Raw genomic sequence first — 19,675 nt, 5'->3', positions numbered from 1 at the left:
TCTACCCTCACCAAGTTCATTTCCACCCCAAGGCCTGGGCACCATATGCCAGTATTTCCCCCAGAATGTCCCAGCCACGTTACCTCATCATGCCATCTCTTTGGAAAACCTGCACGAATGTGTCACTGGGGCCCTTATGGGCAACAAGGGGAATGATCAGGTGGAGGTGACTGAGCAAGACTTAAGGAGCTTTAAGAAGGACATGGGCAAGAGGTAAGTCAAATGTCACCAAGAGGCTTTTACCACTCCTGGAGGGGGCATGAGATTAAAGAAGACAGGAACCTAAGAAAAATAGCTGTAGGGGATGGGAGACAGCTGTGGCATTTGACAGAGTGATAGTGTCAATTCCAGGGCCCCAGGGAGGCATGAGAATAAATTCTCCTCTAGGCCTCTGACAGCAAGCCTGCCTGAAGCAGGCATCTCATGACAAAGGTGGACAGGCTATCAAAAATTAGCCAGCATTTTCTCTTCCCAACTCAGTTAATCTCCTTTGATCTTAGCAGACATTCATGTTCTATAACCATCTGTTGATTTACATGTTTATTGTCTGCCCCCTCCCCAAATAATGTTTTTTTTTTTTTTTTCTTTGAGAAAGGGTCTCACACAGCCCAGGTTGGCTTTAAGCTCACTATGTAGCTACATGACTTAGAACTACCAACGTCCTGCCTCCACTTCCCCAGTGCTGGGATTGCGGGCATGTACCACCATGCCTGGTTTTATGCCGTTCTGGAATCAAACTTAGGGTCTGGTACATGCTCAGTGGGTTAACTGAGCTACATCTCCAGCCCAAATGTGAATATCTTGAGAGAAAGGGCTCTGAGTTGTTTTCCTTTTTTTTTTTTTTTTTAACTTCTATCAGTCCATCAGTCCCTAGCGCCTAGATCAGTGGCTGGTAAACAGTGGGTGCTGAATAATTGCCCGGATCAATCTACAGACTAGGGCCCACGTAGGTTGCCTGGAGTCCCCTTCCCTGCTTACAGAAACATCAGGTGGGGGTCCATCCGAGCTCTTCTGGGTGCAGGGTCGAGATGCTACGGCTCTGCCCCCAGGTTTGTGGCTGAGAGGGTGGTGGCAGGTGCAGGCGCAGACTCCTACCCCACTGCCGCAGCGCTGTTCCCCGGCGACCTGAGCGCCCGGCTCCGCGCGTCTCCCAGGTGCGGCCCAATCCGCCCGCCCCTGGATTGCTGGCCTGTGACCCGGACGTGAGGGGTGGCCAGCCGAGTTCCTCCCCCGGTCCCAACGTGAGCGGGGAGGGACACCCGGCTCTCCCAGGGGTTATTTTTAGCTGGGGTGGGGGGCGGAGCGGCGGAGGAAGGTGGGAGGAGAGGGGGCTCCTCTGCGCGGCCGGCCGGGGCTGCACCGGCAGCGGTAAGCCGCGGCGTCCTAGGCAGTGCGCGTCGCTGTCCTCGGGGACCTGCGCGCGGCGGGGGCGGGGAAGGCCAGGCGAGCGCAGCCGGCAGGCGGGAAGGGGTGGGGAGCGCGCTCCTGCGGCGGCGGTGCTAGTCCCGGCAGCCCAGCGCTCCAGTGCTCGCCGGGCTCCGCAGATGGCTTGCCCGGCTCTAGGTCTGGAAGCCCTTCAGCCCCTTCAGCCCGAGCCGCCCCCGGAGCCCGCCTTCACCGAGGCGCAGCAGTGGATCGAGGTAGGTGCGGGCGGCTGGCGGGAGGCCTTGCAGGGAACCCGGAGCTGCAGTTCCCCGCTCGCCGCGATCGCAGGTTCAGCCTCACCCCCCCTCCCCGCCCCCGACTTTCTTGGTCACCTTCCGCGGCCTCCGGGGAACTGCGATCCCCTGGCTTTGTAACTGGGGAAGGTGGGCGGGAATAGGGCACACTGCAGTCTAGCCGTGCGCCAAAGGGCCGGAGGCGGTCCCCTGCGCCTTCATCCCTGCTACTCGCGGGTCTCGCAATCTCGGCTCCGATTGCAAGCGCTTCCAGTGCAAGCGTAGCGTGAACAGAAGCCCTGCAGGGGTGCCGGGAACTCGAGCCCCCAAAGCCCTTGCGGGCGCCTTATTTCGGGATGTCCTGCTCCTGGTGCCCCACATTCTGCCTCTTGGCCTCCCTCCTCGCGCTTCCAGAGCGGAGTTGACCGTGTGTCCACAGAGGCGCATACCTCCCGGAGCCTCCTGGCTGTGTTCCTGGCACCCGTTCAGGTGTGAGGTTGGCAGAGAGCACGACGTGGGGGAACCTGCAAGACCCCCTTGCGAGGGCGCTATCCGCAGAGATGCTCCCCAGCCATTTGCAGCCCTAGAGACCGCTGGGTGGGCTCCGGCTGGCCGCGTACCCGGCCCGGTTGGCACATTTCACTTCTTAAATGACTCGGTGGCAAGCCAGGGAAATCACTGGAGCTCTCGGCTCTGTCCTGGAAACGCTCTCTGGGTGATCCTGATTCCCGATGTCTATCTGTAAATGCAGCTTCCTCGCCCCGCGCTTCCGAAACCACCGGGCTTTTGGGGACAAGGAGGCGTGGAGGGCAGGAGTGGTGAAGGTGACCCCCTGTGATCCTCACAAGGGGCCTCTATTTCAATGGATGGCCTTATGGTTTGTAGAAGGTAAATTTGGCCCAATGGCACGCAGCCCTTTTGGCCTTGGTTCAAAGAAGTGTACCGCTAAGTCATGGCTAGCCAGGTTGAAACGTCTTAGTACTTAGATTCTCACTTAAGCGACCCCACCCCCACCCTCGGGTCACCATGGATTTCCTTTGCTGTTAAGGTTGATAAAGCTGCAGATTTAAACCTTCAGCTGCCCACAGAAACCATTCCAACCTGACTACTGCTGGAAGGCTCTAGCCACAGGCCCTCACCTTTGAGAGCCAAGCAAATGTTCCTCAGAGTTCAGAAACATCTATTTAAAATGGAGTTAAGGAAACAGAAGAATAAACTAGACACTGTTGCTAAAAGCCCAGGTGGGCATGTCTTTTGTAACTGTATAGCTCAGCACCAGATGAGAAAAAGACATCTGAAAAGAAAAAGACACATTTGATGTGTGTCTGGAAGACTTGGAGTGTGACAGGTGTTCCCTTTGTGTCTTGGGCTCACAGGCTCCACAGGAGATGTTTGTAGTCAATGTGGTAGTGGAGAGTTGAATGACTGTATCTTCCAGGTTCTTGAACTTGAAAATTGTCCAGAGAGATTTTGAATGTGTTTGGGGTCAAAGGAAGCTATATAAGGAAAAATAGCCTTACGGTTCTCAAAGGCAAGTGATTGATGCCCAGTTTCTTTAGTTGAGAGTGATATTGACATACTCTGCCTTTAAAAGTGTATTGTGGTGTAGATTACATATGCGCAAATCTGAATTCTAAGAGTCTTGGTATATGTGTACATATTACTATACCCAACCCCCCAAATCAAGATGTGCAAAGCATTTGCCAGCCACGGGCTGTGTTTTAAATGGTGTTTCAGGCTAAATATTCAGTTCAGAGCATTACCTTTCACATCAGCTTAAGAGAAAAGACACGGTTTCTTAAGAAAGTAGAGCCTGGTTAGGCCCTGAACAGTTATGATTCTTGGTACTTTGCCCCTTAGATCAATCCAAGAAAGTAAAGACCTTTAGTAGTGTGTGCGTGGCTTTTGGACCAGGCTGCTAGGCACGCTGTGTGCATTATTGAAGTGGCCTATCTCCTTTCAACCAGTGGAGTTGGGTTTCATCCAAAGGGGAGTTTCCCCTGCCAGGCCGTATAAAAAGGTATTTGCTCTGAGGAAATATAGCGGCATCCCCCTTTCTTTCCAAAGGTTCCTCTTGAAATGTAAATGCCACGTCCGCAAAAGGAGAGCCCAGGGCCTGTAACAGATGGTTTTGCACACAGTTGCCCAGTGAACTGGGCTAATATAGCAATAATGTGATTCTTAGTGTGAGCTGCTTCCCCAGGGATTCTTATCTTGAGACAATTGAATCTCCGTTAGGGGCCCATTGTCTCTGACAACATCCTCATTGGGAGGGCTTTGTTTTTCATTTCTGTTCTGTTGGTGATTAAATTTCCCACAGGCTTTTTCTTTTTCTTTTTTTTTTTTGAACAGTCAGGAATTTCACCCTTTCAGAAAAATGTTCCCTTGGGTGCAGCAGGTTAATAAACAAACTTTGTTGCTCATCTGTCTTCCTCAATTCCCAGCTTCCTTGGGTCAGGGGCTGGCCAGAGAACTTACATTCTCAATTAAGGCTCTGGGAGTGAGCTCCAGGACATAGGTTCTTAGCGAGGAATTTCTCGGCCTGCAGCCTTGGCTATTTGAGGCCAGTGTTACTGGGCAGGAAATGTGGTCTGGGAAACAGGCTCTTACCTCCTCCACCCCAACTACTGCCTTAGCTGCCAAAGGTGAATGCTCTAATGAAGCTTGCCATGGTTGCAGACTGGGTGGGGATAGCTGGGCTATACTTCCAGTGGCTTTTTATAGCAGCAGGAGCAGGCTGAAGGCCTTACTGTGGGTTTGGGAAACTCTTAAGGGGAGAAACAAAGTTCAAGGATTAATTGGTTATCAGCAGGCAGAGGCAGGTCTAACTTCCTATTGTTTTCCTTGTATAGAGGGTTTTCTTAGGCAGGGGGCAGTGAGGGCTCTGCACTGGCCTGAAAGCCCAACTTTCTTGGGTGGTGTCCCAGGTTTGTTACTTCTAGCTAAGTGACCTTGGGCAGACTGCTTTTCCTGTCCTTATGTTTCCAGATATTTTCTTTGAAAGATGCTTGAAGCTGTTAACAACAAAATAACAAAGGGATATTGCTGAAAACATCTGTAAAATGGGACACTAAATAACATCTGACCTCACAGGAGTACTGGAAGATTTAATAAGTTAATATATTTAAAATGCTTAGAATATGAGCTGGGAAGATGGCTCAGTGGTCAGAGTGTCTGCCAGGTTAGCATGGGAACTGAAATTTGGAACCTCAGAAGTCACTTAAATGCCAGGTGGGTGTGGCAGCCCACCTGTAATTCCATAGCTGGGAAAGAAGAGTCCGGGAATTCCCAAGTAGGCTGGCTAGTGACACTAACTCATATTGGTGAGCTCTGGGTTCAGATGGGAGACACTGTCTCAAAGAACAAAGTAGAGAGTGAGGAGGACAACTCCTGATGTCAGCCTCTGACTTCCATGTGCACAAGCATACATACACATGCACACATACCCCCACCTGCACACAGGTATCTCCACACACAGGGGAACACACACACACACACACCACATGCACATGTACATGCTAAAAAATACTTAGTACCTGGTGCTTAGGAAGTATTGTTTGAGTGATGGTATCATGATTACCATTGATATTACTGTTGCTATTATTCTAGCTGTTATCATTGCTACCACTCTTGGTGCTGTTGCTAATAACAACAAAGTCTGATTTTGTTCTATGTTTTGGCTTTACTCATTAATTATTTGATTTTATTTATTATTTACATTTCAGGACTGGGATTGAGCAGGCTAAGCAAGTGCTCTGTGAGAGAGCACTTAGGCTTATAGTGATATTTTGAGACAAAATCTTGCTGTGGAATCCAGGCTAACCTTGAACTCTGGGTTCTCCTGCCTCTGTCGTCCCAGTGTCAAGATTACAGACATGCACCATCCAGGCCTGGCACTAAGCTTGGTTTTGAATGAAATTCTTCAGAACTGTAAGGTTCTAGTATAGAACGTATAATTCAGTCACCTACTGATTTTACTTCATTATCTCACTACTGTTTTTATTTACTGATTTATGCTGGGGATCATACCCAAGGCTTTATGGGTTAAGCATGAGTTTACACCCCCATTTATCTCATCCATTAACTCTGCATACTTGGACTAGAAGTTAAGTAGATGCCACACGTTGCTCTTAACTGATTTTAGGGCCACAGTGAAACCTGTTCCTGAGATGACACCCACAGCCTATCAAGGCTTAGAAAATTATTTCTCAATATTAGGGTGTATATTGAGGTTTAACATGTAGTTTTTATTACTAAACTCTGAGAAGAATCTTTAGCACCTCTCCCCTTGGGGACAGTCCAACATATCCTTTACTTCCCTGTCCTCCTTTCTTTTCGGATAGTATTGATGTTTGTTCGTAGGTGGATGATCCTAATTTTTCTGGTTCTCTCCCTTTTGTCTCTCTATCCATGACAATATTAATCTGCTCTAATCTGTATTTTTCTCTTCAGGTTCAGACCCTTTCTGGAGGACCAGATGTCCCTTCTGCCTAGTTTCGGTTGATCTGGAAAAGGTTGCCAAGTCTTTAGGGAGGGACTGGAATTTCAATCCAACTCAATCTTCTCAGTTTGAAAAGTTTCTGGACTCCTTTGACTTTAGTTCTAACATGCCCTTGAGTTTTGGTGCTTAGTCTTATTTGGTTAGTCTGATTTTAGTCTTATTTGTATCTTAAGCCATATTTCACATGAGTGGGAACTTCATTTCCCCATGTCCACAGAGAATTGCTTTTTTATTTAACTTTTGATTCAGATCCGATTCTGAAGATTAAAAGCACGGAGGGTACCAAGACTGAAAAGTGTCATAGGACTTATCTGAAGGGAGAATTTATGAGTAGCTTTTGAGTTAATTTAGCATTTGGTGGCCAGTACCATAAAACATTTGTGATATAATGCTTAAGTTATATAGTCATTCAAGTCCTACCTCTGTAGCGACTTCAGTACTCTTGAATGTTTTTTTTTTTTTTTTTTTTAATTACAATAAAGATTAGGTTTACAAATGTTCCTTCAGCTTTGCTTAGGAGAGATGAAGAACAGGAAGAAAACCCTTCTTGACTAGATCCAGGAAGGAAGCAGGCTCCAAATAGATTTGTAGACTAGAGCAAGCAGCATCTTTCTCACAATGACATTTAAATAGTTGGGCTTGTTTGTATACAAGGGCTGCTATGACACAATGCTGTCACGTGGTAGGAGAACAGTGAAGTCCCACAGATTTGGGGAAAGGGGAAGAGCTTGGGGTGGGGGGAGCTGGCACTTCTTGCCTCAGTGTCTTCTTGGAAACCAATTGCATCAAACAAACTCCAAATGGGCAGACAGAGCCCTGGCCACCAAGAAGGGGGGAGGGAGATATATGTGTCCAGCAGCTAGATCTCTGGGCACCCCGCTATCCACTGACAGATGACAAAGGACCCATGATGTCCACATCTGGCCTCTACTCCATGGGTGGCAGTCAGTGCTAGGTGGGACAAGGCAGCTCTAGAAATGCTGGAAATTGAGTCTTTTTTTTTTTTTTTTTTTTTTTTTTTTTTTTAACTTTAGATCATTCTCAGAAGTGTTACAGATAGAGGGCAACATGACAGGGATGATAATGCCACTGCTTGGGGTCAAAGCTAGCATTTATGGAGTGCTTACTGTGTATCAGCATTGGGCAAATTCTATGCTCACATAATAAATACTGCTGTCATTCCCATTTACAAATGGGGAAGTTGAGATTCTGAGAGATTAAGGATCTTGCCCAAGATTTCAAGTAAATGGTAAATGTCAGAGCAAGGACAGTAATCTATAGTATCCTTTCTTAGATTTCACCAATATAGGTATGCATTATATACTGGAATATGTTGTATATGTATACATATGAGTCTACATATCCTTATGTTAGTATATGCTATATATGTTAGTATATGTTATACACACACATATATATTAAAAACATATTTCCAATTATCCAAAATTTGCAGTTGAGGAGACTGAGGCTTCTAGAGTCAAGAAATGTGTTCAGGTCACCTAATCAGTGTAAATCTACAGTCCTTGCCATCTGTTCTTATATTGCTTACTACATTTAAGACCCTCTATGGACCTGTAAGGATTGATCTTGACAGTGCAGAGGTCCCCTTGACCGGCCATCTCTCATGTGGGGACAGCATGTAGATTTAGGAGCTGTCATTCCCTAGACCTGCTCATTTCCTGCAGGACTCAGGGCTAATCTCACATGCTAAGCTATCTCAGAGTTTCCTAGTAGATGGTACTACTGAGGCAGGCAGGTCAAAGAATCAGGCTTCTCACCTGATTCTTGTGGTGACACATGCCATTAATCCCAGCATTTGGGAGGCAGAGGCAAGCAGATCTCTGTGAGTTCCAGGCCAGCCTGGTCTCCACAGAGAATCCAGACTAGCTGCAACTACAGGGAGACACTGCCTCTTAAACAAACAAACAAACAAACAAACAAACAAACAAAAAACCAGGCTTCTCCATTTAGCCTGCTTGCCTTCAGACCTAACATTTCCAAGGTATCTGCAGTTCAGAGAGGCTGGAATTCTGTATGAGTATCCTGCTGCTACTGCTGCTCTTCCTAACCACAATGGCTGTGAGGACAGATGGTTAGTAGGCAGGTAGTTAATATTTCCATCGAAGCTTGCTGGTTCATTATCTTATGATTATAATTATTATTTGTGTTTGTGTATGATGCTGGGTGTCCTACTTTGTTTCTCCATTGCTGTGACAAAATAGTTTGATTAATATCAACTTGGGGAGGAAAGGGTTTATTTTATCTTACATCTCCTGGGTCACAGTTCATCAGGGAGCCCAAGGTAGGAACTCAGGGCAGGAACCTGGAGGAAGGAGCTGGAGCACAGGCCATGGAGGAACACTGCTTACTGGCTTTCTCCCTGGCCCCTGCTCAACCTGCTTTCTTATATGATGTAGGCCCACCTTCCCAGGGGTGGCACCACCCACAGTGGGCTGGTCCCTCTCACATCACTCATTAATCAAGAAGATGACCCACAGACATGGCCACAGGCTAGTCCAATGGAGGCAATTCCCCAATTGAGGCTCCCTCAACCCAGGTGTGTCAAGTTGACACTAAAGCTATCCAGCACACTGGGGTACTTAGCTATACTCTTATCTTATGAATACCTTATGAAGATAGATATTTCAGAACATTTTATGTCTAATAACAGGGGCTGTGGCTCTCCTTATAGCTTTATCTCTAGTGCTAGTCTGTCGTGGATGTGAATTAGTGTACACTCTGAAAATGCATGTAGCATTTGCTAATGGAGAAGACACCTTGTTCTCTATCCTCATATCTATGGAGAACCCAAGTGAAAAACTAACACCTGTGTGGTCTGTAAGCTTTGTTCTTCAAATGTGGATGTGTCAGGTGGCCTCTTTTGTCACTGTTGATGTGTTTAAGCACCACTGACACACAGACTGGCCTTTGCTACTTCTCCCTCATCTTTAATTGAGAGTTTTCCCTTTCATACAAGACTTCATCTGTAAGTAGTGAAAGTGTTGCTTTCAGTCAAGAGGCAGGTCCTTCTGAGAGAGGGAATGGCAGCCTGTCTTGCATCCATCAATGTCCCACCCTAAGCAGCTAAAGAACCTGAGTGGGCAGCTCTGGACCTCTGGGGAGCTTGCTGTGGTTGGCATCTGTGTTACCTGTGTTTCCACCTGACCTCCTTGCTGCATTGTACTCTTGATCTTCCTGGAGCTTGGAGGCATGTGTATGTGTGTGTTGAGGCAGAACTATGTAGCCCAGACTGACTTTGAACTCAGGTCCTCTGGCCTCAGCCACTGGAGAGCTTCTGGGATTATAGGTATGTGTCACTATGCCCAGCTGATTTTTGACTAAACTACTCTCATTGATACTGTTTGTTCTTTTTTAGAAAAATATTTTATTTATTATTTTTATTTTATGTGTATGAGTGTATTGGTTGCATGTATGTGAGTGCACCCATGTTGCACTGCCATGAAGGTCAGAAGAGGGTGTCAGATTCCCCTGGAACTGGAGTTAAGGATAGCTGGTAGCTGCCATGTGGGTGCTGGGAATCGAACCTGGGTCCTCTGCAAGAGCAGTCAGTGCTCTTAACCGCTGAGCCATCTTTCCAGCCCTTGTTTGTTCTTTGTAAAACTATTTTATTTATTATTTTTATTTTATGTGTATTGCCTACATGTATGTAAGTGCACCTGTGTCATACAATGGCTGAGGAGGTCAGAAGAGGGCATTGGATTCCCTAAAACTGGAGTTACAGACGTTGTTAACCAGGCATGTGGGTGCTGGGAAGTGAACCCAAGTCTTCTTCAAGAGCAGCCAGTGCTCTTAACAGCTGAGCCATCTCTCCAACCCATTCTTTTTAATCCCAGTTTACTGCTCTGTGAGTTTTAAAAAAACATGCAATTCAACATTTGTTCTTAAGGATGCATGTGCTTACATTTGAAGCATGGAAGACGATTGATGTGCTTTGTGTAGGGAAGTGCAGGGTAGGAGAAAGGGTAACTTCAGTGCAAGTAGATGAGAAGAGGAAAGGCTAGTAGAACTTTGTGGTTAAGTGGCTGAGAATGATAATGGCTGAAAATGGAAGGTTACTAGACAATACAGAGGAAATAACAGCTCTTAAAAAAGAATGACAGAATATTGGCAAGACTTCTGCCAGGACATGAGGTGTTACATCTCTCTGTGCAAGGCAGAATGATGTCATGGAATTCAGGTCTACTGCGGAAAAAATTCATGTTGGTAGTATTGAAAATAGCACTTCCAAAGAGATCTTCTCATGCATCCGACCCTGACCAGCTAGCTGTAGGGTTTACCTTTGACATCAGAAAAAGCAATGTGACTTGGTCTTATGGCACACACACACACACACACACACACACACACACACTAATTTGGCTGATACCTTTTCCTTACCACACTTATACTGCTAGCAAAATTCCATGTTTGTATCTATATTAAGCCCTTCAGAATGAACTGGTGGGCCAGCTGGGAAAGTTTGCCAATTTCCTGCCCTGCAATCTGCTTATAGTGATTCAGCTACTGTGGGATGCAGCTTGGCTTTCTGGTCAACTTTAGACATTAGGGACAGACCCCATATGTAGCTACATTAGAAGAGCAAATTAGAATACACCTGCACTTGCTTTTTGAATAAAGGTCAAGGGTAGGAGGGCTACAGCTTCTTCATTGCCATGATCCAACGCTTAAAAAAAAGCCTTATTTTTTTGGTTATGTGATCTTGCACCAAATGAAGAACTGAAGTCATATTCATTGTGATGAGTACATCACTATCTTTTCTTCCTTAAAACAGCATTTCTAGCAAAGGATACTCAAGTAATTATTTTTTAAAAATATTTTATTATTTTTATTTTATGTATGTGAGTGTATTGCCTGCATGTATGTGAGTGCACCTGTATCGTGCAATGCCGCGGAGGTCAGAAGAGGGCTTTGGATTCCCCTGGAACTGGAGTTAAGGACGGTGTGTAGCCACCATGTGGGTGCTGGGAATCGAACCCAGGTCCTCTGCAAGAGCAGTCAGTGCTCTTAACTGCTGAGCCATCTCTCCAGCCCTTCAAGTAATTATTTTTTTCTTAGTTAAATATTTTATTCTAATTGAAACTGCCAAAACTCAAATAGTTTAAAATATGAAACTAATTATTTTGGGATGCTTGGCTGGTACTCATTTATAACTGTGCTTCATTATAAACCATGGTAAAAAGAAGCATTAGCATACAAAAGTGTATTTTAAAAATGTCTTTCCTGAAGGGTATTCACTGAGCTCCACTGGTATGCCAAGGATAGTGCTAGGATCCAGAGTTATTATACACAATGTACATAATCCCTTCCCTCAAGAAATGCACACTGAAAGAGATTAAAATAGTAAGTGCCTAATTACAATTTAGATTATGTATTCTAAAGACAAAGAACAGGTTGGGTCTGGTGCTATATGCCCATAAGTCTGTAATCCTAGGATTTGGGAAGCTGAGTCAGGAAGAAAATTTGGAAACAACCAGGTCTGTATGGTGAGATCCTGTCTCGAATGAATGAATGAATGAATGAATGAATGAATATGTCAGTCAGTAAATAAATAAATGAATGAGTAGGAGGTATCTATGATAAAAGAACTCTCCACAGATTAGGATTATCAGTTAAGGTAAAATTTAAGCCAAGAACACTGTAGGATTCTAAGCAAGAATATTGGATTGATGCTGATTTATTGCTTTTATTATGATAATGTTTTTAAAAAGGCAGCATTAAGCTGGGGCTGTAGCTGAGTGGTAGAGTGCTTGCCTACCATTTGTGAGACCCTAGGTTCAGTTCCTAGTAATGCCAGAAAAAGAAAAGCTAGTGTAGAACCACTCAAAATTCTACAGGTATAGTGAAGGTACATATGGGCAGGGGTAAAGAGGAAATTGAGTCAGAACCTTATTTATTTATTTATTATTTATACTCTGTAGCCCCAGCTGGCCTGGAACTTGCTATGTAGACAAGGCTGGCCTCATACAGAGATCCACCTGCCTCTGCCTCCCAAGGGCTGGGCGTAAAGGCATGTGCCACCATACCCGGCATGATTACCATTTTCAATGTATAGTCAGGGTAAAAAATTAAAAATAAGGTTAACTTTATTTTTATTTTATGTGTATGAGTGTTTTGCCTGAATATAAGGTTACCACAGGTATGAAATCCACAGAGGCCAGAAGACGGCACTGAATCTCCTGTAACTGGAGTTACAGATAGTTGTTAGCTGCTATATGAGTGTTGGGAACCAAACCCAGGCCCTCTACAAGAGTAACTAGTACTCTTAACTGCTGAACCATCTCTCTAGTCCAAGTCAGAAGTTTTAAAATATGCTTCCCCCCCTTTTTTTCTATTGGCTGAGTATTGAACACAAGACCTTGCACATGATGGGGTCAGTTAAAGTGTTCTACTGCTGTGCTGCAGCCCAGCCTTCATGAATGTACTTGCAGGCTACTTAGAGCAGAGTCTTGCAGTATGGTCAACTGAATCCTGTATATCCAAGTCACAGAGAAATTAAGACCTCCTCTTCTAGGAGAAATGACAGAGAAGACTTTAAGATTTATGTTTCAGGGTTGGGGATTGAAACTCTTGGGCTAACTGGAGTTTATAGAGGCTGCCCTCTACTCAGAGGTAAGGAGGAACTGCTAGACACCTGTCTGCTTTCCAGTGTGTGAGAAGAGTAATTCTGTGTGAGATTTGGGCTGTTAACTCACAGCTGTCTTCTGATTTGGGATGCCATTTGGAAGCCCTATAAATTGTCAACTCTCTTCTCATGGTTCAGTATGGATACTAGAAGTTATTATTACATCACCTTTCCAGGAAACTGAATGGAGAAATGGAAACTGCAGACTGTAATTATCTCTTGTAAGATGCCTTCTAGAAAATTCTTCCAGATGCATCTGCTTCCATTTTATTGCTCAGAACTTCAGTAACATATCCACTCCTAGAAGAAAGTGGGTACCCCCCACCCCATCAGATATGTATGAAGAATTTGGGTCCCAATTCTCAGGACCAAGGAGGGACTGGCACTTGGGATGTCCCTTCCTCCCACCCCCAGGAACAAGTCCTTTAGGAGCTTAAACATAACTGCCTGGGTGGCACTTCCCCAGTCCTCTAAGTCCATGTATCCCTCCCTTCCTCAACCAAATGTACACCTTACCCAGAGCATTCACCTGTCTCGGAAAAGTCACTCTTTCACCATTATGAATGTCCATTGTGTGAGATCTGCCCCCTTTGTTAAGCCAGAGCTCCCATGTGGCCAAGGATCAGTTCTTTGTCAATGTCCTGGCCCCTCCTTATTTATTTAGCTAGGTCCCTCAACCACTACACCCACAGCCCCTGAGAGTCTGTGCCCAGCCAGTGATAGTCACTTGATTGGCACTTGGACTATGCTGTGGCAGAGAAAATAGAAGCTGTTGCTGCCCTGACAGGAAGCAAAGTGGTTTTTTAAAGAGTGATTTAAAAAAGCAGTTCACTTAATTGTTGCCTGGAAACAGTCAGTGATTGGATACTTGGAAAATGATTCCACTGTGGGCCCTTTGGTAGGTGATTTCATTAAGGAATTATTTAAAGAGCCAGGTTTCCCTAGGGGTTGGCCTAGGGCAGGATTCATTGAATGGAGTTCCTGGCTAAGGCTGATGGCAAGAGTCTTCCCTTTAAATAAACATGCTGGGCATCATCACAGGATGCTAACCTTCCTTCTTTCCTTACCACTAAGCAAACATTCAGTGCCATTTCTCAAACCTGTTCCAGAAGTCCGGATGGTTTGTGCTTCTTACTGGGAGAGAGGGGCTGGAAAGATGCCTCAGCGATTAAGATCATGGAGGATCTGGGTTTGGTTCCCAGCAGCCACATGACAGCTAACAACCATCTGTAAACTCCATTTCCAGGGGGCTCCAGTGCCCTCTTCTGGCCTCCATGGATATTGCCTGCACATGGTGTACTTACATACATTCAGACAAAATATTCATACACATAAAAATAAATCAATCATGCCGGGTGTGGTGGTGCACATCTTTAATCCCAGTACTCGGGAGGCAGAGGCAGGCGTATCTCTGTGAGTTCAAGGCCAGCCTGTGGGAGACAGAGGCAGGTGGATCTCTGTGAGGACAGTCTGGTCTACATAGTGAGTTCCAGGTCAGTTGGAACTACAAGGAGACACTAAAAAAAAAAAAAAAAAAAAAAAAAAAAAAAAACCAATTGAAAAAAAACAAAAACAAAAACAGGAGAGAAAGATTGGAGTACTTCTGATGGTGGAATACCTAACAGAGAAAGGGTGGGAACATGCCTATGATAAATTCCTATATGAGCTTTTATTAGGTAAATGTTTTCAAGGTATGATAACCCACAAAAGTAACAAGCAGTTGCTGATATTGGTGAGCCACCATGGCTGTGACCATTGTCACTCCTGAGCATGAAGCAACATCCTTTCCACCTTTCCTATGGAAAGTAGAAAAAATTAGTTGTGGAGCTGAAGTTGTCCTCAGACAACAGATGTACTTTACCGCCTGTTTCCTAAGGGACTTTATAGGATGTCATTAATGGGAAGGGTTAGTTACAAGTGGAAGCCTGACTCATCATGTTGCAAGAATTGATGGAATGTGATATCGTACAGTGTCAGAATGGCTAGTCCAGAGCTAGAGTAAATAATAATATCAAGGAAAACAACAGCTGATACTGCCGGACCACTTCCCATGTGCTAGTGGTAGTATAGGTGCTTGAGTTGATGAATGATAAACAGATCCAGAGCATAGGGCACGGTGTCTGCTAGCTAGTGTTTCTCAAGCAAACAATCTTATGCCTATTTTACAGATGGGAAAATTGTAGCACAGAAATGTTAACTGATTTGTTTGAAGTGGTAGATTTGAGATTTGAACCCAGACAATCTGGTTTTAGGGCTTGGGGCATGACTGCTATGCTCTATAGCTGGTGTGTGTGTGTGTGTGTGTGTGTGTGTGTGTGTGTATGTATGCATGCGTGTATTCACTGCCAGAGATAATGTTTCAGAGTTAGAACCCTTTAAAAGGAAAAGTAAAACTCCTGCAGTGTTGGCCATAGACACTATTTAATCCAGCAGCTGACCTGCCCCACCCCTCCATCTCAGCCCCTTCCTGAGGTGCTATATATTGAGCATCTTCTCTGAAAAGCAATGTTAGTTGCTAGGAAACAGTTCCACCTATTTGGCTGCTGTGCACATTCTCTTCAACTGGAGCCCTTTCAGTGTTTTTTAAAAGATAAATTTTTGTCCGGAGAGTAGTTGGGACTCTAATGAAAAGCCTTTACAGAAGCAGAATGGACCACAACCAAAGCGTATCCTCTCTTCTTCACTGCCCCTCCGCAGCCTCTTTCCTCTTCGCTGGGCCTTGACTTTGTCTCTGGGCTTGGATAGTCTTGGATATAGACATGAACTGAAATGATTATTAACAAGGTAAAGAAAAACTCGTGGACTCACTCTGTCTGCCTGCTAGGCACTGTTAGGCTCTGTGCATGGGACATCCTGTTCAGACCTGTGTCACACAGATATCTGCTGCCCCCTGGTTCTTATTTGGGCCTTTCTCAGTAAGTTTCACTCCTGTTGAGTTGGGTGGGCAGGCTGGTCAGGACTCAGATCTTGTGTATGTCCAGGGTACCCACCTGGTGCCTGGCAGCAGTCCTCTTGATCTGCTCTTGACACTCCCAGACTGCAACTCTCCTCTTTGACTACTCACCTGCTGTTCTGAACAAGTTCTGAACATTGGAACCCCAATGATTTATGTTTGTAATGTGAATTACTGCATATGCAATTGGAAGGTAAAGGAATGATGCTTTATTAGGTACAAATTGCAATAATTCTTGTGAGCTTTGGCCAGAAGGGTGCTGAGGATGGAACCCAGGGCCTTGCACATGCTAGCCAAGTGCTCTATTATTGAGCTCCTACCCCTCATAGCCCTCAAGTAAGCTTTTCATTAGAACTTTATTTTAGTTACTTTTCTTGTCAGTGTAATAAAATACCCAGAAGAAGCAACTTAAATGAGGAAGGATTTCTTTTGGCTCAAGGCTTGAGAGGGTGCAGTCCATCATGGGGGAAGGCAGCACTCTAGAGCATGGGGTGTCTGGTTACATCATTGAAGTGCTCAGGAAGAAAGAGGTCATGTGGGAAGGATTGGGGCTACAAGCTATAAGGCCCGCCCCTAGTGACTCACTTCCTCCAGCTAAGCCCCTCCTTCTAGAAGTCCCACAACCTATCCAAACAGTGCCACCCAAACAGCTAGGGACAAAATGTTGAAACATGTGAGCCTCAGCAGTTAAGAACCCTGGCTGTTCTTGCGGAAGACCCTGGTTCAAATCTCAGCACCCACATGGCAGCTAACAACTGTCCGTAACTACAGTTCCAGGGGATCCAACAGCCTCGTCTGTCTTCTGTGAGCATTACACAACACGGGTGCACTTACCTACATACAGGCAATACATGCATACACATAAAATAAAAATAATAAATAAAATATTAAAAAAAGAAACGTGAGCCTGTGGAGGATATTTCATATTCAAACCATAACATGCTCTAATGTGTTACACTACCAAATAGCAGTGGTAGGAAGAAAAGGTTGGAAGTGGTGAAGAAGGCAGCCAGGGAGCTGTCACCCTTGTTCATGTCTCTGTTTGGCTTTGGAGGTCATTAAAAGGTCTGATTTCTCTAGATCTGTTTGTATTGCCTTTCTGTTTCCATAATGGATTAGGTTGTCTTTCCTCACACACATCTTTACCACCCTTACCCTCAATGGTTTTTGCTAAAATTCCACATTTATTTCATAGTAGGAAATAGAAACTTTTCTTCCATGCTGGTAATTTGCAGTGTTCTTGTTTTTTTGTTAGTGCTCTGGACATGAAATTGTATGTTCTAGTGCATGTATGGGCTTGGCTTCCCAAGTGGTCTGATGAACCCTGGCATTGTTCTGACATTGGTGGACCACTGACTTTTTACATTCCCCCTGGAATTTTGAGTGTATATTGTACTCAAAATTTAATTTGTTTATTTGCTTGAGTTTATACTGTAGCATATATAGTAATTTTTTCCCCTGAAAATTTTTTTGTGTGTTTCTGTTAGAATTTTTATGCTTGTGTAACAAATGTCCAGTCTGAACTGGCTTTAGAGAGAGAGAGAGAGCCTCCTAGTCCATTGACAGTCTGGAGGCAGTCTCAATTCAGACCAGGCTGACTCAGCCATTTTAGTGATGCCAGATAGGATAGGATTCTCTCAGCTGTTCCTCCTGGCTGTGCTTTGTGTGGCTTTGTGCTTTAGCTCTCTAGAATGCCTCTTCCCTGGCCTGCCCTGGCCCAGAAAGTCCAGGCTTTTCCACTGAGCTTTATCCAGGACAGGGAGAGTCCAAATCCTAACATTCTCCTTAAGTGCCCTTGGCAGAGAAAGGGTACCTCATTCATGATGGCCAGAGGGATGGGGAGCTGATTAGCCCACTCTAATCAGACTGTAGTCTGGTCCATCCCTATGAAAGGTCCAGGCGGTTACTCAACGAGGAAGCAGGGAATTGCTGAAAGGAAAATCTGGGTACTTGTGGCAGAATGTAGAAGTGGATGGGGAGGAAGCCAAGAAGAGTCGTTACTAAGATTTTAATTGAAATGCAACGATGGGCTGGTGAGATAGCTCAGGCAGTGAACTGCTCAGTGTGCAAGTGTGAAGACTTGAGTTTGATCCCCTAAACCCTTGTTAAAAGGGTTGTTAAAAGCATGGAGATGCTTAATCCCAGTGCTGAGGAGATGGAAACAGAAGAATCCCTGGGGTTCATTGACCAGCCAGCCTAGCCTAACCTGCTTGAAGTGAATTCCAAGTCGTTGGGAAACCCTGTCTCAAAAAACAAGGTGGACAATGGGTACCTGAGGACTGACACTGGAGATTGTCCTCTGGGCTCCACACACATGTGCACAGATGTGAATGCACACCAGCGTATGCATGTACACTCACATACACACATGAACATGGACATATACACAAAACAAAACATGATAATTTATAGAAACATAATCATGAATGGTAAGGAAGAAAATAAGGCAAAAAATTCCTAACAGTGGCAATTTCTTTGAAGTGAGCATAAGATAGTAGTGAGAGTGGTTTAAAAAGAGGCATCAGGGGCTGGGGAAGATGGCTCAGAGGTTAGGAACACTGGCTGCTCTTGTAGAGGACCCAGGTTTGGTTCCTAGCCACCCACATGGTTGCTAACAACCATCCATAATTCCAGTTCCAGGAAGAACACTCATGCACATAAAATAAAATTTAAAGAATTTAAAAAGAGGTATCAGTAGATTGTTTTATGCCTTTTTTGTAAGACAGGGTCTTATATAGTCTAGGCTAGCCTGGAACTGGCAATCCTCTTACCTCCATCTCCCAAGTGCTGGGATTACAGTTGTATGCCACCATGCCCAGTTTCCTTTTATTTTGTAAGACGAGAAACATGTCAGTTTGGAGGTGTCATTAAGTGTCAAGTACCCATCCCAGTACCTAATTGGTTCTACCAGTTGCAAAAATTGGATGCAGTGAAGCAGATTGATGTTAAACATCGAGTAAAAAACTAAAAAGGTCTACTCTAGGTCCTTCAACTCTTCCCAGTATATATGGAAATTTATTTTATACTGAATTATAAAATAGCAGCTTTTAAAAAAACTTTCGGAGGAGAATTTGTTTCCCCCATTTAATTTCGTGTTCCCTGGCAGCCTAGGAATAACAGAAGTGTCCAGTTGCTGTTCTCTGGACCTTTGGTTCCAGAGATGGCAGCTCTGCCCAAGCACTCCCCAGGCATAAGCACTCCCCAGGCATGCAGCCTGCTAAAAGTGGACTCAGCGGCTGTTGCCCACTGATCCTCTGTGCTGAGTGACCCAGATTGGCAGAGCACAGCTGGGGCCTACACAGAGCGAGTCCGGGAAAGAGGAGGGTAAAAATAAAACCGGCTATGCAGCTTAACTGGAGATGGGATGTAAAAGAGCTCCTGGGTACTTTGCTAGCCCCTGGTCAGAAGTTTACTTCTTTTTGCAGGCAAATATCGATGATGATAGGAATGACTGTCTAGGTTTCTTAGAGTTGCAAAATAGTTTTATCCAGTACTGGGATGACTATACATGCGGAGGGGAAGATGTGATTTTTGAAATTAGAGCATTTTTCTTTCATGAGTTTCTTATTTATTTATCCCATTATGCAATATATAAGTCTTTAACACATTTCCCTCAAAACATTTCTTTTAGGTAAGAATGAAATGAGCTTTTCATTTTTTTTTATTACAATAGTTATCTTGGTAATCTTTAAAAATGAGCGACAGTGTTGAGGTAAGATGTCAGGTTAGCCACCAACAGTAATTTTTTGTGCCTGCCATACTTTGCCACTTTGACATTTATATGTTTAGTGTGTCTATTTGCTAAGTTTTAAGCTCTTGTCATTATTATGGAATGTTGAGATTTTATTTTTTATTTTTTGGCATTGGACCAAGATTTTTTTTTTAACTGCAAAAGCAGATTTTATGTCCTGTACCCCTCA

At 44.7% G+C, this 19,675-nt stretch overlaps 1 protein-coding gene across 6 annotated transcripts in view; it reads left to right on the top strand.

The window, feature by feature from the left end:
- Nucleotides 1–1,438: 1,438 nt before the first annotated feature.
- Nucleotides 1,439–19,675, top strand: part of Limch1 (LIM and calponin homology domains 1) — a 353,723-nt gene continuing 335,486 nt past the window's right edge. For 5 of the 6 annotated variants that reach the window (XM_008827219.2, XM_029560687.1, XM_029560686.1 and 2 more), the window contains exon 1: nucleotides 1,439–1,640. In XM_008827219.2, the coding sequence (XP_008825441.1) occupies nucleotides 1,545–1,640 (96 nt within the window). In that variant the 5' untranslated portion in view covers nucleotides 1,439–1,544. The remainder of the gene's footprint in view (nucleotides 1,641–19,675) is intronic. The other variant, XM_008827218.3, reaches the window with a different exon arrangement.

The sequence above is a fragment of the Nannospalax galili genome, unplaced genomic scaffold, assembly GCF_000622305.1.
Source record: "Nannospalax galili isolate Female #2095 unplaced genomic scaffold, S.galili_v1.0 scaffold772, whole genome shotgun sequence".
Taxonomy (NCBI): Eukaryota; Metazoa; Chordata; class Mammalia; order Rodentia; family Spalacidae; genus Nannospalax; species Nannospalax galili.
Note: the sequence above shows the minus strand (reverse complement) of the source record. Positions and strands in the feature narration are given on the sequence as shown.